Below are 17,577 nucleotides of genomic sequence, written 5' to 3'. Positions count from 1 at the left end.
TCAGACCATTTCTGCAGTTTGTCCAGATCATTTTGAATTTTAATCTTCTCCTCCAAACACTTGCGCCCCCTCCCAGCTTGGTATCATCTGAAAACTTTATTGGTGTACTTTCTATGCCATTATTTAAATAATTGATGTTGAAATGGTATGCGTCTAGGTATACAACCAGATATACTGTATATGATTAACTGTTCTTGGATATCCTACAAATTCAATGATGCATCTCTTCTATAAAACTCATTAGAATATTTTATTTTTAAAAAAATCTTTAGAATATTAGAATTCAAGGAAACCTTTAGAACTTTTGAGCTTAAAAATTGCAAATATCTTTCTTCAAAGGATGATATTGGGTGTTGTCTTGTACCAGTGTTTTGTATGCATATCTTTTTGCATGAAAAAGTGGTACATAAGGTAAACTTCATCCATGGGTGGTTTTGCCCAATTCTGGTCACAGGACAGCACCTCTACTTGTGACTGGGAAGAAAATGGATATGTTTTCTATACAGCTGTACCCCGTGTGTGCATCTCATTCTCCTCCTAAACAGCACTTGGAGTCCATAAACTATGGCCCCAGTGCAGAAAAACATTTGGATTCAGGAAAGAACTTAAGCACATGCCCAAGACCCATTGAGTCAATGTTAAGCATGTACTTAAGTCCTTTCCTGAATGAATGCATAAAATAGTTGTAATAAATTTCTGTCTACTGAAATAAGTTCTAAGGAGATCACCAAAGGTTGGAGAAGGCAGCTTCAGAAGGAGACAAATCTGAATTGAGTATAGCTAGGGCAAACTCATTTTGAGAGAGCTTCTGCTTCACTGGCATATTGGAGTGAATTCAGGAGCAGTAGATGGCAGAAGGAATCCCTCTGAAGCTATTCTATGTGTCTGAGCAGCCACACACAGTAAAGAGGAGCTATGGACAGAGGGAATAGAACATTGCTGCCATGCCTCCAGTAGGTTGAGCAGACTTCCTGCTCCAGCTATATATGCATCCGAATATGGTAATTTGGTTTACTGACATTTCTGGAGTTATTGCCACTGCTGCCTTTTTCCTTATGTATGAATTTCTAATACATCAATAAGAAGTTGATCCAAACTCAAATGTTCTGTGTCAAGTAAGAATGCAAGTTTCTTGTGATATTGTCTCTTTCAGGGGCATATATTAGAAGACCATACAATCTTTTCTTACCATTTCTTGTTGGATATAAACGTTTAGTCTTGAAAATGAAGACAGTGGTTTACATAGATATAAAACAGTTGTTTGAGGACTTAACATAGAAGTTTCACTGCTCATACTTCAAAATGATTTTTTTCAAAAACCCTATTGTTAAATTTTCTTTGTCTTTGAAGCATGGCATTTACTATACATGACTCTTTATCCATTAATCTCTATGTATTATGCTGTTAGCCTGTAAAGAGATGTATTTAGTTCGTGTAACAATGTATTGTGTTGTAGTAGAGCTGTGTAACAGGATGTTCTTGGAACGAAAAGACAGCAGGAATTGTGATAACTTCTTACCCCAAGCACAAAAACCCACCACTTTAAATATCAGGATATAGCAATTTCCTTTTTGTTTAGAAATGTTGTTTGTTTGTTTTTTGCTAGTAAGAAAATGTATGTTCTCTGCTCCTTAGAGACACCTCTTTCTTTAAGCAGTACACAGTAATACACATTATTAATATGTTGCTTCTGAAGTTCAGCAATGTCTTTGTTTCTAAATATTCAGTATAAATCCAGGTGGCTCATAAAAGATTTATGTATATGTCAGACTTTGGAAAGATCTGTGTTTCCATCTCTCACTTTGTCAGTCCTAAGTTAAGTGATAGCTAAATACAGGTGTATTTGTATCTGGATTCTTATTATGGCATCTATCACCATGATGATTGAATCTCCCAAATAATAAAGGGAACACAAGCATATAAACTTTGATACAAAAATGTGCATATATCAGAAATCCATTATTTAGTTTAATACTGCTGTTAATAGAAGCTCTGAAATCTAAAATACCTTTGAAAAATACCAACGTTTTGTGTGTGAGATCTTTAATTTTTTAGTTGAGTCACAAATGAGGAAACTAAATGCTTCCTACGACAGCTGTCTTATAATACCCATTGTTTATTTCTCTGAAAAGGACAAAAAGACTTGTAGTTGATGTGATACGAACACAACCGGGAGATACGCTCTTAGAAATCTTAGAAACACCAGCTTCTGCTCAACAGGTAAATGTCAGGCTATTTTTGCTCTCTTCATATAATGTATCTTAATACCTTGTCCTGGATTTAAAACAGGTAACAGATTTCTCTGACCGTTAACAATGGAGAAAAATATTTTTTCAACTGAACCAGTCATAAAATTAAATTAGACATTTTTAAAATTCTTCAGATCTATCAGGAAATCAGTTTCTTATTTTGGTCTTTTTTTTTTTCATGTGGATAACTTGGAATTAAAATCAGAAATTAATATGCATTTTTTAAAAACTACTTCAGAGATAGCTATTGTAGAGAGTACATTATCTATTTTATTTCAGGAATCTTACTAAAATGTCCCATTTAGATCACAAGGCTTATTCCTACTTGTAAATGTTGATCTTTTTATACTAACACACCTAGAATAAGATTGAAGTTGTACTGTCATGTATCCATGAAATTATTTTTAACATAGTTTATGAAAGTGTCATAGTCTTTGATTTTTATACCATTAAATGCACCAATGTAAGTTATTTTACTACATATTTCATGAAAAAAATCTAGGATCTTAATTTCAAGCATTTTCTCATTTAGCTTCTTTGCTTATGCAATATAAACAAACAACTGTGTGGGAAACAGCCTTTCGCCTTCCTTTGTATGGGAATTGCGTGGGAATCTCTTGTCTTCTGCAGACTTCTCTCAAATGTTGAAGCCCAAAATATTTAGTGGATGCACAAACTATATCAGTGATGTCAAGAAAAGCCAAAGTGTTACCTTTTAAAAACAAAAAAAATGAGGGGGGGATGTCTTTAAGAACTGGGGGTCCTTTTACAAAGCCTATTGAAGTCCATAAGAGTCTTTCCACTGATTTGAATGGGTTTTGGATCAGGCCATGGGACTGCAATTCAAACACATTCCCTGTGTCCCAGCTAACAAATTTACTAATTCTTTAATAATGGATAAGGCTGTGTGTCCGTCACGGATTCCATGACTTTCTGTGACTTCTGGTGCAGCTGACTCTGGGCCTGCCTGAGCAGATCAGGCAGTACCTGGGGCAGAGTGGGTGTGGGGAAGGGGCTCAGGGCTTGGGGCAGGGCATCGGGGTGCGAGGCAGCACTTACCGGTGGCGGGAGAGGGGGGCCTTCCTGGAAGCAGCCAGCATGTCCCTGCAGCTCCTAGGCAGAGAGGTCAGGGGGCTTTGCAGGCGCTGTCCCCACAGATCCTGTTGGCTGTGGTTCCTGGCCAATGGGAGCTGCGGAGCCGGAGCTCGTGGTAGGGGCAGCACAGGGAGCCACCTTCCTGTGCCTTCCCTCCCCCTAGGAGCTGCAGGGATATGCGGAGCTGGGTAGGGAGCCTGCCAATCCTCCCTCTTCCCCCCCTCCGCACCAGCGGGGGTCCTGAGCCGTGCACTGCTGCCCAGCACCCTTTCAGCACCAGTGGGTGTCCCGGGCTGCGCGCTGCCACCCGACCGTCCTCCGCCAGCAACAGTGGGGGTCCAAGGTCACCCTCGCCACAGCGTCCCAGGATGCGCCCCATGGCGCCCCCCCTAACCCCACCCACGTTTTAGTTAGGTGTATATAGTACACGTCATGGGCAGGTCACCAGCTGTGAATTTTTGTTTACCGCCCATGACCTATCCATGACTTACTAAAAATACCCGTGAATAAAATGTAGCTTTAATAATGGACCTACTTTAAGGTGCCTTCAAGAGGCATGGTAAGAGTGAACTCCCTTAAAACAGTTTAATCAACATGGATATAAACATAGCATTTCTTTTACGCAGTCTTGTTCTGAGTTCTCAGTTGTCTCTTTTACATGGAGGTGAGAGCATCTGGACACTTTTTTTATATATATATATTTTTATGAACTGGTAAGCAACTAGGTTTTACTGTATTTTCTCCAGGAATCCGAGCACTTAAAAGTGGTAGAGAAACATGCCATCTTAGATTCCAAAACTCCTGAGAAAATGAAGCATAGTCAGTCTATGCTTGAAGATGCGCAGCTACCAATAGAACAAAAGAAAAGGAAAATACAAAGAAATCTTCGCACATTGGAACAGGCTGGATTAGTGTCTTCAGCAAATAAGTACCAAGAAATCATCAATGAGATTGCTAAGGTAATTGGAATGTGCTGTTTTAAGATTTCTAAAAATGCACCTACCCTTTCACCATATGCACATGTACATGTGATAAACATCCTCCTACAGAATACCAAACTGAGTCACCTAAAGTATGCAAATGATGATTCCATCTCAGTTTGAAAGAAAAATGTAGACCCTCAAAATAAGTGAGGAAATAAATTTAGTTGCTAAAATACTCAAATACATGATTGCTTGAGCTGAATAATGTGCAAGGGTGTGCACTTTTCCTCTATTATCCACACTACACAAGTGATGAAGAATAACTGGCCATCTCTAATACTCTGGATATTTTTATGTAGCTCTTTTATTGGTATCGATAAACATACACCACAAATGGCAGGTGCTAATGCGAGAGGGTAAGCTACTTTTTTCCCATTTTAAAATTAAACAATTCTTTCAAAGCACAATGTTTTGAGTAATCATTGGTTTTCATTTTTACAGAGCTTAAAAGTTATTAAGAAACCAACTAAAAATAGCAGTCAGAAAAAGGATTTCCTTACATACCTTTGGCATAAGGCAAAATAGCTGCAGCGATGATGAAAAACAGTAAAGGAGGGTGGTGTTCTCCATTATCTCAATAAAGAGTTAGGCTTGTAGCAACCAACCATATTGACCCAAATCGAAATCCCCATTCTTGCTCATATTCTCCATTTATAATGACAGGTTTCAGAGTAACAGCCGTGTTAGTCTGTCTTTGCAAAAAGAAAAGGAGTACTTGTGGCACCTTAGAGACTAACCAGTTTATTTGAGCATGAGCTTTCGTAAGCTACAGTTCACTTCATCCGATCAAGTGAGCTGTAGCTCACGAAAGCTCATGCTCAAATAAATTGGTTAGTCTCTAAGGTGCCACAAGTACTCCTTTTCTTCTTTCTCCATTTAGTGTATGTAGTTAATGTGAAAATATATTAATTTGCATCAGCTATTGTCATGACACATGCTTTTTTGAAAAGGTAAAAGGTTGATTATGATTGCAAATACACATAGCAAGATATGTTTTCTAATGTGATTTCTGATACCATAACTGAGGGATTTCCTCTCCCCATGCTGCCATACTGCCACAGTTGTAATCAGAAAGTTGTGGTCAAGCTGCAACCTCCTTGTTACAAAAGGTGTGGTAGGGGGCATCTGGCAGGGCATCATCTTTGAGATCCCGGAACTCGCTCCCTCCCTTTTCTGAAATAGTCCAGATCGGATAACTTTCCAGGCCTGCTGCAGAAGACATCTGTTTATGAGGGCTTTTGAAGTAGGTGTAGGGAATGCTTCCGAGACAAATGGGTGGGAAGTTTTTTTTTAGGTGGCTGGCAGAGCCCAGTCTGAATTGATCATTTTAAAGCTGCTGACATTTTTTTAATTATTAATTTGTGTTCTGGTACTTTAGTTTGGTTTTTTTAATCAACATAATTAATATCCAAGGTTGAGGGATGGATGTTTTTAAGAGTAATCTAGTTTTATCCTTCAAGTATGAACTGGTGCAGATCCCGCTGTAGGCATCTGTGTGCCTCTTGTGCAGCTGGAGTCTTTGAATAGCAGCATCCTTCAGGCTCTGCGTGGACCCTGTAACACCTTGAGCTCTCATGCGGTCTCCACCCTCCCGCAGTTCCCTCTTACTGCCTGTGATAGCAAGACTGAAACCAGTGAGTGCCTCAAAAGGATGGACCAAAATACTAGCCCTCTAGAGAGAAATCCTCCAAGTCCTCTGTTGCTTCAAGAGTGGGAGGCGCTAGTGCGGCACAGGGAAGGAGTGGCCTGGTACTGATCTTGGAACAGGTTGCATTGCGTGCCTTACAAACACACTGTTGAACTCATCACAGTGCTGACGTACATACTGGTAGAGGAGTAGATATCCACATCTGAGACTTCCTCCACACAGAGACAACTATTGACAGCACCTCCCTGGGCACCGATGTCACGTACACTATGGCACCCCCATTGGAGGAAATATACTCCTTGTTGCTGTCCCTGAGCCATTGATTCACAATGTCAAAAAGGGGGAGAACCTCACAGAAAGTGCTGGAGGCTCCCCATCATAGGCAAAACATGAATGGCAGTGAGTTCATCAACTTCAACCCAGCCAACACCTGTACAGTGTGCATGTCTCAGAGCAGATCCCCTTCTCATGTATCACAAAAGAAGAGATCTCACTTCCCAGTGGCAGCAATGGCCTGGCCTTCCATGCCAGAGACAGATAACCTCCACCAACAGATTGAGGCTAAACAGGAGGAACGCCATCAACCTCCTTCTCCATCAGAAGTCGTCATTGTCACTAGATGAAACAGTAACACTAGCCACAACATTCGCACTGGGCTACTTTAAAGTGTTGTAGGACCTTTCAACCCCAGTCCCACAGACCCTGGACATCACAACCTTAGTAATCTGGGAAAAGGCCCGTAAACTCCGACATCCTAAATTTATCATCCTCTACCAGGATTGTCGTCCTCATTAACAACAATATACACTAGCTGGTGAAGGGACTTTTTGGCAGACCTTGGCCGCTCTTCCTGCTATATCCAAGAGGATGGAGAAAAGGTACCAAATATCATGCCAAGGCTGTGAATTCCTTATGGCTAACATAACCCAGGGTTCCTTGTGGAACTGATCTTATACGCAAATTCAGATCTGCAAAGGGCACCCCAAAAGAGGACTCTGAGAAATGGAATCTCTTCAGGTGGAAGTCTTATTCCTTTGCTTCAGTACAGCTCCTTATCGTGAACTGTCAGGCCCCATTCACAAAATGTAACTATTACATGGAAGAGGAAGTTCTTCCTAACCAAGCTCCTACGGGACAGTAGGGAGGAACTGAAAGATGACCTAAAGGAAGTTGCAGGGGGCCCTTGTCACATTAACATTGCAACGAAATGGCCTTGTTGCTTCCTCTAGGACTCATAGAAGAGGTATCACAAGCTCAGGGGGGGAAAACTTCTTCTCCCAATATTTTCTTCTTCTGCAGAGGAAAGGTGGTCTTTGTCCTATCCTAGACCTGAGTAAACAGAACAAATACACACACCACCTCAGTTTCAGGTTGGTGATGCTTGCCACCGATCTCAGGGCCACGGTCCCTCAGATCCTGTCTCTGTTCAATGTCCTAGGCCTGAAATTGAACAATGAAAAGTCAACTTCTGCAGAGACAATAGAACTCATCAGGTCAGTCTTGGATTTGACCTCAGCCAGGTTTTCCTGCCTTATTCCAGATTTCGTACTATAGGGGAGCTCAGTGTGATCCTCAATGATCATCCTCAGACCACTGTGAGGAATTCCCTCAGACTTTTAAGTGATAGGGCAGCATTCACATAGGTCCACCCCTAATGCCAGGCTGTACCTGAAAGATTTTCAGGCATGGCTCAAATCATTTTATTGCCCTCAGATTCATTATCTAGACAAGCTGATGTGCATCCCTGACAAAGTACTGTCATGAGGCAAGACTCCCTGTGCAGGGGAGTTCTTTTCTCTCTCCCTATCCCTATCATGACTTTGGTAATGGATGCCTCAGCTGTGGGTTGGGGAATGCATCTGGGTGACCTTAGAGCTCAGGTTACACATAAATGTCCTCAAATTGCATGCATTATTCTGTGTATATTGGCAGTTCCTGCCACACATTTAGGGCAAGCCTATTCAACGCCAACACAGCAGTGTTTTATGTGAACAAGCATTGGGGTGCCATGTCAGACAGCCTCTGTTAGGAGGCAGTCAAGTTGTGGAACTGGTGCATTCAGAGCTTTGTCAATCTCAATGCATCACACCTGCCAGGCTTTCAGGTGGTCTGGCAATTACCCTGGGGAAGTCCTTCAATTTGGAACACTAACGGTCACTCAACTCAAGCGTTCTAACTGGTATGTTCTGTGTACAGGATTTCCTGTCCGTACATCTGTCTGCAACTCGAAGGAACAGGAAGTAGTCCTCCTTCTGTTCCAGGGTGGATCACAGCCCAGGATCAATATCAGATGCTTTCCTGTTTCTGAGAAACAAAGCTCCTCTGTGCATACCTGCCAATACCCTTTATTTCCAGGGTCATAGAATCATAGAATCTCGGGGTTGGAAGGGACCCCTGAAGGTCATCTAGTCCAACCCCCTGCTCGAAGCAGGACCAATTCCCAGTTAAATCATCCCAGCCAGGGCTTTGTCAAGCCTGACCTTAAAAACCTCTAAGGAAGGAGATTCTACCACCTCTCTAGGTAACGCATTCCAGTGTTTCACCACCCTCTTAGGGAAAAAGTTTTTCCTAATATCCAATCTAAACCTCCCCCACTGCAACTTGAGACCATTACTCCTCGTTCTGTCATCTGCTACCATTGAGAACAGTCTAGAGCCATCCTCTTTGGAACCCCCTTTCAGGTAGTTGAAAGCAGCTATCAAATCCCCCCTCATTCTTCTCTTCTGCAGGCTAAACAATCCCAGCTCCCTCAGCCTCTCCTCATAAGTCATGTGTTCTAGACCCCTAATCATCTTTGTTGCCCTTCGCTGGACTCTCTCCAATTTATCCACAAGGTCGTTCTCAAACTCAATCAAGATCAGGGCAGAATTATCCTTATAGCTTCAGCCTGGCCAAGATAGACGTATTTGCACCTCTGCAAACTGTCCACTCATGAACCTTCATTAGCAGTAATCTGAGACCTTCTGACACACAGCCAATGGGTGGATGTTGCACCCAGACTTGTAAGTGCTGCACCTTATGGCATGGTTGAATGCAGAACAGGCACATTGCTCAGTGGCACTCTAGAATGCGCTCCTTAATAGCGGAAAGCCATCCAGAAGAGCTATTTAGCTGAGTTAATGAAAATGTGTTTTCCATCTCAGCAGCCTTTGGTAATGTGGCTCTGACTCAGATGAAGATTTAATCAATTCTGGACTATCTTTTGTGTCTTAAGGAGTCAGGTCTAGCTCTTAGCTCCATTAGGGACATCTGATGGCCATCTCAGCATTTCACCCTCACATAGATCCGTCAGCCTTTGCTCACCTAATCACTACCAGGTGTGAATGTTTGTCAGAGACCCAACGTTTTTCTGGTTTTAAATCTAGTGGTGTCTGTGCTTATGGATCCTCCTTTTGAGCCTTTACCATTGTGCTTGTTTCTACACCTGACTGCAAAGGGAACCACCTTAGCAGCCATTACCTCTTCCAGGAGGGTGGGAGAGCTGAATGCACTGGTCACGAATCCACCCTACAGTGTTCTACCAAGACAAGGTTCAGCTGAGACCTCACCACAGATTCCTCTTGAATATGGTGTCCCATTTCAAGTTGAATTAGTCTACCTGCCTACCAGGTTTCTTCCCAAAATTGCTTATGCATAAGGAGGAGGAGGAGCTCCATACCATGGACATTCAAGCATTGGTGTTTTTAGCTAGGTCGGACAAAGCCTTTTGGGGGTGTCTTCCCAGTTTTTCATCTTATGAAGAACGTATGAGAGGCCACCTGATGACTACTCACAGGCTCTCAGAATGGATCACCAGCTGTGTTGTGTTGCCAAAGGAGTAATGTCTCCTGACATACTCAGTGCACTAGACCAGAGCTCATTTGACCTCAGCAGCATTTGTGGCAGGTGTCCCAGTTATGGACCTCTGTAGAGCAACGTAGTGGTCTTTTGTAGTCATACATTTGCCAGGCATAACTCACAGTCTGCTGCATCACAGGAAGATGCAAATGTTAGGCAAGTGGTCCTGCAGTCCCTTTTCCAGTGAGACTCTGTGCCCTGCCTCTTGGAGTATCAGCTTGGGAATTGCTAGTAGTGTAATGGACATATGTAAGCACTCAGAAGACAAAATGGTTACTCACACTCTCATAACTGTTCTTCAAGATATGTTGCATATGTCCATTATACAACCCACCTTCCTTCCCTGATGCTTCAGCCTTTGTATCCTGGCTTTGGAGTATGAGGAGTTTAGCAGTGGGTGGGGTCTTTATGCATACTGCTGGGGAAAACACTCCAGCACCAGTGCACAAAATGCACATAAATCTACAGCATAATGGACCTGTGCAACATATCTTGAACAGTTATGAGAAATCCTGCATGTTGTTAGGGGGTTAAACTGGATCAGTGGTTCTCAACCTGTGGTCCATGGACCCATCAGGGTCTGCAGGCTATCTCTAAGGAATCCACGGAAAGTTGTCATTACCCTAGAATAGGGGTTTTCAACATGTGGTCCGTGGGCCTCAGGGGTCTGCAGACTGTCTAAAATGGCGGGGCAGATCCCTTTGGACATTAAAAAAATTAAGGGGGCCCACAAATGAAAAAATGCTGAGAACCACTGGACTGGATGACCCTTGCGGTCCCTTGTAACCCTGTGATTCTATGCAACGGTGAGTAACAGTCTTTTTTTCAAGATGATGTCCATGTGGATCCTATGACCAGCTCTCAAACTCCACTTTGAGACTTTAGCAACGCAGGGTTTTGATTGTGGGGACCTGAGGGAGATTGTGGCTGTTCCACCCTTTATGCCCTTGCATGGGAGCATAGAACATAGTATGTGTGGCCCCAGGCACTGCTAATCAAGATTCCAATTGGACACACAAGGGACATGCGCACCTACAGTGGGATCCACACGGACTACAACATCTCGAAGAACCACAGTTGTAATAAGTAACAGTTTTTATTGTGCTTTAAAGACCTAAAAATAAGCATCACATGAATAGATAAATCTTTTATATTCTGCAATGTCCTAGAACTCTTGAGTCAGAACTATCAGTGGCTTTTCACCCTATCCCAAATATTTGTCTCTCTTAAAATCTGACCTGTTTACTCACTTGGTCCTCACCACTGTTTGTAAATTCTGTACACTGGAGTGAAGAAGCTGACTAAGTCTCTACCTGTAGCATCAGTGTATTGGAAGAAATAACATACCATAAAGTTTTTGTGGATTTTCTTAACTAATTTTCAATGGTCATCAAATAACGGTTTATTTGCTGGAACACGGACTCTCCCTTCAGCATAATAGGCAGAAATAATTATAAATGATAAAAGAAATATGCTTTTATAAGCAGCTGACTAAATTGCACATAAATGGATTAGGGATGTCATTATCCATATTGCAGAACTAAATTGCTATACTTTGTACACGTAGGTTTTGTATCAACACTTTAAAAAACCTGGGACATATGAGCAAGTGCAGTATTATAATTTATGGTTTTTCCCCAGTAAATGGGACATATGAGCAAGTGCAGTATTATAATTTATGGTTTTTCCCCAGTAAATGAGTGAGCAATAAGTTACTATTCAGTCATAGAAACATTGAACAGATTTTGGTGGTGGTTTGTGAGGAAATTTTATTTAAAAAATTCAAATCAATTTATTATTCAATAAAACAATTCAATTCAAAACTTTTTACCTTAGGACATACGAAATCAAAGAAGATACCGACATCATCGAAAAGCTGAATTAGTGAAACTCCAACAGACTCTGTCTGCACTTCAATCCAAGACAACATTTTATGAAGATCAAGTAAATTATTACAACACCTATATAAAAACCTGCTTAGACAACTTAACAAGAAAGTGAGTTGAAAGATTTCTTTTTAATATCTAAAAAGCGTTCCTAATGCCATTGATGTAAGTGGAGGGCTTCATCCTTCGTTGCAAATTTGAGTATAATTCACATGTAAAAAGTGAACCAGAATTGTCACTAACTGTTGAATAACTAACTACACAGTAAAAGGAGACAGTGATAATAATTTCTTTGAAGCCTCCTTTTAAAAAGTCTTTTTAAAAAAAAAAAAAAGTCTGATAGAGGTATGTTTTCAATTTATTGGTCTTAAATTGGAAAGTTTAATTGGAGTTTCAGTAGGAGTACTCATGTGCAAACTCCATGTGCAACATTGCATTGGGGCATCACTATTATTTTCCTCCTCACTCTGAGGCAACTTGCTTGAAGGTGGAGGGATATAAAATAGTACTAACTTATTAAAATATTTCTTTGCTAAAATGTGCTTTGTGATGCAAATATTTGGCACTTGTCTGGGATGATCTGCATAACTCACTTCTGGATTACTGCGTTACTCATGAGATAAAGCCGCAACTAAGATTGCACAATGTAAAGTTTTATTGACCTAAGTTGTGGGCTCTTTAAGGGAGAAAGATTTTTTTTTTAACAAGAAAATCTATTGTCACTTCTAGCACTTTACATCTTACTATAAGTTAAGTACAACCAGATGCTAAAATTTAAGCTTTCAGAGCTGAAAATCTTTACAAAAATATGTAATTATACAGACAAAACGTCTCATAATTTTTCTGTGTCTAATAGTAATTCCAGTAAAGCTCAGATCTGTTCCTTTTCTTTTTTCTTCCATTTTGTTCCTTTCTAGTGATGATTTTTTTTTTTTAATGTGAAAGTTGGTTACAGTTAACAAGAGCCTTCAGAAGAACACACAGGAGTGAAGGAAGAACTAAACTCTTTGTTAGCCATTCCTTTGCAAAGAACTATGGAGAAAAGGAAAGAAATAAGTGTGAAAGAGAAATGTGTTTGGTGGTGGATTAACTACAAACTTTTTTCATCCACAGAAATTCTCGGAGGTCAATTAAATTAGATGGAAAAGTAGAAGAGAAGGGAAGCAAAAAACTTAAGCACACGTCACTAAAGTACACAGCAGCAAGACTACATGAAAAAGGCGTCATTCTAGAAATTGAAGATCTTCAAACCAACCAGTGAGTATGACAAGAGCCAAGGAACTTGACAACTCTTTAACCAGTCACTGTTTTGGTAAAAGTTCAGAAATGTCAGCATTCTTTTTTCCTCACATTACTGTAGAGGTTTTTATACATTAGGAAGGGAAATTACAGTTGCGTATCCTAATAAACTTTTTCCCTGCTGTCTTTGTAGTTTGCTACTTAATGACTTATTTTTGAGACTAGGCATCATATATTTTTGCAACATTATAGCTAACTTCTAGATGTTCCATTTAAAGTAATTTAATAAGCGCTGATACAGCTGACTTGCTGAACAGCTACTGCATTTTCATCCACTGAGTAATCATTTTAATAAACTTTTGAGTAAAGCAGGCATTATGCTGAAATTGCCATTAGTGAAAATAATTCAGTTTTGAAGCTTCTGGATCCTGTCCTCTACCTCCTCCTGAGACACTTGGGCTTCAGCTCTCTTCCTGCAAATACCAGAGACAGGTCACACGTGGCTTCTCTGTGCTTCCTTCCACCCTCGTCCTTTGGCAGTGCAAACAGAATTGGTTTTTGAAGTCTCCCACATTACCTAATATCCTAGGTTTCATAGCTCTGTTTGGGACAGCTGCAAGCAAAATATCTCACCTTTCTCTCACCCTTTCTCCCGTAGAGGACCAAAAAATTTTCAGGGTGCTTTCATTCCTGCTGAGTTCTATCATACTGAGCAAGCCAAGGAGAACAAACTGAAAATCAAGGAGTGCTTCATTTGTGAGGAGATCTTTTTCAGAAGCTATAGAAAAGACAGCTCTGTCACACTTTTCAAAGGTCCATGGGCCTTTGCTTTTCTAAAGAAAATGATGCAGCATTGCAATGACATGTTGAGGTCCCCGCATTCTTCCTCACACCCTAGTCAAGACTCCTTCAGATCCATTTCAGCAAGGATGGGTCAGTTCATATTGGTGGTGAGACTTGTTAGAACCCCTGTGGTATTAATCAGGGATTCTTTGAGGGAAATTGGGGGGGACTTGTTAATTTAACACCTCACAATCAACTGGTCCGGTCTACTTCAAAAAAGAAATTCTAGAGTTCCTTCCTGTTCACTTAAGTGAGTTATTGTCAAGAGCAAGGAGTCTGGCATATTTTCTAGTTAGCCTTCTTTTAAAGAGGAGAATCCAGTCCCTTAGGAGGATGCTTCTTTGCATTTCCTTTCCAATAATATATTCAAGGTTGAGGAGCGCAAAAGCTCAACCCTCCCTCCTTCCCTTCACATGAGCTAAACCTCAAAAGCCCCAAGTATAATGGGAGAGTGGGCCCCCAATCGGAATGAAACTTCATTCCGAAAGGCAAAATGAATACATATTTTTTAAAGAAGCCAAACACCAGAAAATACAAAGGACAAACCACAAAGCACCCTAGATCTTCATCTTCCATGAGCTCCAGTTTCTCCTCCAAAGAAGGAGCTTTGTTTGAAAATTCCTGGTTTTGTGAAAAACCCAAAGTTAAAACAGCATGAGAAGTTCTTTTTTTCAGGCATGTTTGAAACCATGGAGAGGAAGGTTGAGGACACCATCAAGATGTAGCCAGAGAAAGCCTTACTAAGCTAAAACTAAGGACAGCTATTACTCATCCAAAACAGAGAGAACTTTCCATCCCCCTACTACGTTGCTCCATTGAAGTCATTGGGGAAGGAGTGGGAAATTCCCAACAAAAGGGGAAAAGGCTATTTAAGTCCTGAAATTCTACCTGGTTCTAGCATCTTAACAGTGTTTTCTAGCTCCCCTGAGGCTGATGTAGCAATAACATCCTTGGCAAAGGACATGGTGTCTTAGCATCTCTTCCTAAGGGAAGGATAATTTCTCAAATGCCCTGGTAGATGGAAAGATAGAGGCCACTCTCAGAAGGACTTCAATGATTCATGTGTCTTCAGAGCCTCACTGATAGCCACCTGATATGCCAGGACCCAAATGTCCTGGTACATAAAGCTAAAAAGACCTTTTCGCTAAAGATGAAACGTGTTTTTGGCTCTACTTTATGTTACACGTACTAAGTTTAAGATCAGCAGTGGTTCAAGCTCCTTTGGCTCTTAAAAAGCTGAACAGATCAGAGAAGAGAGATCAGTTCAGAATGGAGACACTAACTTCCATTATTGCTTCAGTGTCTATTGGGAGATCCCCTGATGATGATGGATCTGATGGAAGCTAAATCTGTATAGTCAATAAGACCATGTCCTGTTATGGCAAAGAGAGTTAACAGCTTGCCGGCTAGGGGTCATTTAGGTACTTGTTACCTCTTCCCTTTAAGGAAACAGAACTTGTGTGTACATTTTGTAAATAAATTACCCTATAGCCATGCTACACTGCAGACTTCTTCTGGCATAGCACTGTTAGTCAGGGGTGTGATCCCTTACTGATGCAGCTGTGCTGGCAGACACCCCTATTGTAGATGCAGTTATACCACCAAAACTCTGGTATGCTTTTACTGGTATGCTTGTTCTACTCATGGGAGGTGGTTTTATTATACGAGTAGAAAACACAGCTTTGCCAGTGTTCCTGAATCCACACCAGGAGCACTCTGCTGGTATAGTATGCTTGTATTCCTATACTGTAAAGCACTTTGAGTGTAAATATAGCCTAAGAAAATACCCAACTCTGCGCTACTGATTTCTGCTCCAAACCAGAAGTTGTCCTGGAGTCTCCCAGATTCTGCTACTGTTGGGCACAGGGGCAGTAGTAATACCCATGGTTTCAGATTACATACTTGTCATGAGTGCATACTGTGCTCGGGAAAAGGAAAATGCCAGTGCTTATAGTACAGATTTTGTTTTCGTGGCTTTCTCTATTGTTTCTTAATCATGTGAAATTGTGTGGCATACATTTATATATCCAATTTTTTTTAAGGTTTAAAAATGTTATGTTTGACATCACACCTGGTGAAGAAATTGGTGACTTTGAAATCAAAGCAAAATTCTTGGGTGTTCAGATGGAAAAAGTGGAACTCCATTTCCAGGTAAAGTTTAAATTTGTTCTATTGGACCTAAAAATCTACCCTTTCTGATTGCTCATAAACTACTGGAGCAGTATAGTATAATGGTGGGGGGAAGTAACAGTGTTACTGAGGTAGGATATTTAGATCAGGTTGAGATTGGGTATGTAGATGGGGATAATTTTAGTTTGTATGTATGACTATACAGTAAGTGTGTCAAAAATTAGCTACTAAATGTCACTTCAGCTGTGAAGCCTCTAGCTCTTGAGGCTCTAGACTGATAAATAAATGCACCAGAATTGTTGCTTTTATTTTTCAAATTGAGAATCCTAAAGTGTGAACCCAAGCCAAGACTAATTTTTTTTTTATTCTTAATTGCAGGATTTGCTTCAGATGCAATATGAAGGTGTGGCTGTAATGAAAATGTTTGATAAAGCTAAAGTGAATGTAAACCTGCTCATATTCCTGTTGAATAAGAAATTCTATGGAAAATGAAGATTGCAGCTATTGTGGACTCTGCATCAAATCAATAGGAATGTCTGTTCAGTATTTTTGCTTTTAAACATTTGTTTGCGGTTGCTATCATTGGATGTTTTTGATGTTAAAAAAGACCAAACTGTTCAGAAGAATATACTTATGTGCCTTTTTAATCATTTGATACTGCAGTAGTAAATTAGAAAATAGATTAATTTAAACACTTCCAGATTTCACTGTGGTGTTGGAACTTTGATTGGAAAGTATATCATTATTTAGTGACACTCAGCTATTTCGGGGCCAGAGGGGAGGGCTGGTTTTTAAAGTACGCAGAAAATAAATTTAGTTCAATGGCATAAATATATACACTTCTTCCTATGAAAACATTATATTTTTAAATTATCCAAGTTGCATAATATAGTTCTTATTAGACTTCTGAAGTATTCTCTGAAAGAAATCCTAATTTGTTTCTAAGGGATATTTTTGGCAAATAGTTAAATGCTAAGCCTATTTTCTGGCAATTGTCAACTGTAAAGCGAACTCCTGTGCAATTTGAAATAAAATTTTATAGGTAATTATAAAGTTACAATAACATTTACTTGTACAAAATATATTTTGTGATTTTATTCCTACTAAATAAAAGTGCACTACTGCCTCGGGTAAGTAAAACTTTCTACTCCCAGCCTTTTAATTTAAGGGGCAAAGGGGCAAGCTGAATAGTGATCAGTTGTTTTTTTAATTACTTGAGATATTAGAATACTTAAATTGTGCCTGTCTTTTTTTGTACAAAAATAAATAAAATCAGTAAATAAATGCAATAAAATCCGTTTTTAAATGTATTCTTTGGAGATTGTTCTATGTAAAATAAATGTTACTTACTTACGCTGGTTTGGTTTCTAAATCATTTTCACCCTTTATTACTGTAACAATCCACATGGTGAGAGGGAATTCTGTTGCACAGCTTCTCTCCTCATTCATTACTCATGGACTAATACCCTCCATCTGTGAAATTTGGAAGTTGTCCAGTGTTGCTGGAGCCTCTAGAACTAAACTCTGCCCTTCAGTTCAGGGCACCAGATTTTCTGCCTCTGGCAGTGGAATCAGTTTGACAGTTTCTCCCAACCATTTTGTTCTAAAAGCTTTTATTGTGATTCGTTTTTGTGCAGTAGCAACTTCACCGCCTCCTCCCCTGGATC

The 17,577-nt window shown here is 40.3% G+C and overlaps 1 protein-coding gene across 4 annotated transcripts in view; it reads left to right on the top strand.

The window, feature by feature from the left end:
* IQGAP2 (IQ motif containing GTPase activating protein 2) overlaps positions 1 to 17,257 on the top strand; it is a 229,954-nt gene extending 212,697 nt beyond the window's left edge. For all 4 annotated transcript variants that reach the window (XM_073344187.1, XM_073344188.1, XM_073344186.1 and 1 more), the window contains 6 exons: positions 2,133 to 2,220; positions 4,091 to 4,303; positions 11,649 to 11,809; positions 12,812 to 12,955; positions 15,823 to 15,931; positions 16,289 to 17,257. In XM_073344187.1, the coding sequence (XP_073200288.1) occupies positions 2,133 to 2,220; positions 4,091 to 4,303; positions 11,649 to 11,809; positions 12,812 to 12,955; positions 15,823 to 15,931; positions 16,289 to 16,402 (829 nt within the window). In that variant the 3' untranslated portion in view covers positions 16,403 to 17,257. The remainder of the gene's footprint in view (positions 1 to 2,132; positions 2,221 to 4,090; positions 4,304 to 11,648; positions 11,810 to 12,811; positions 12,956 to 15,822; positions 15,932 to 16,288) is intronic.
* Positions 17,258 to 17,577: the final 320 nt, after the last annotated feature.

The sequence above is a fragment of the Lepidochelys kempii genome, chromosome 5, assembly GCF_965140265.1.
Source record: "Lepidochelys kempii isolate rLepKem1 chromosome 5, rLepKem1.hap2, whole genome shotgun sequence".
Classification (NCBI taxonomy): domain Eukaryota; kingdom Metazoa; phylum Chordata; order Testudines; family Cheloniidae; genus Lepidochelys; species Lepidochelys kempii.
The sequence above is the reverse complement of the archived record's forward strand: the minus strand, read 5'-3'. Positions and strand labels throughout refer to the sequence as shown.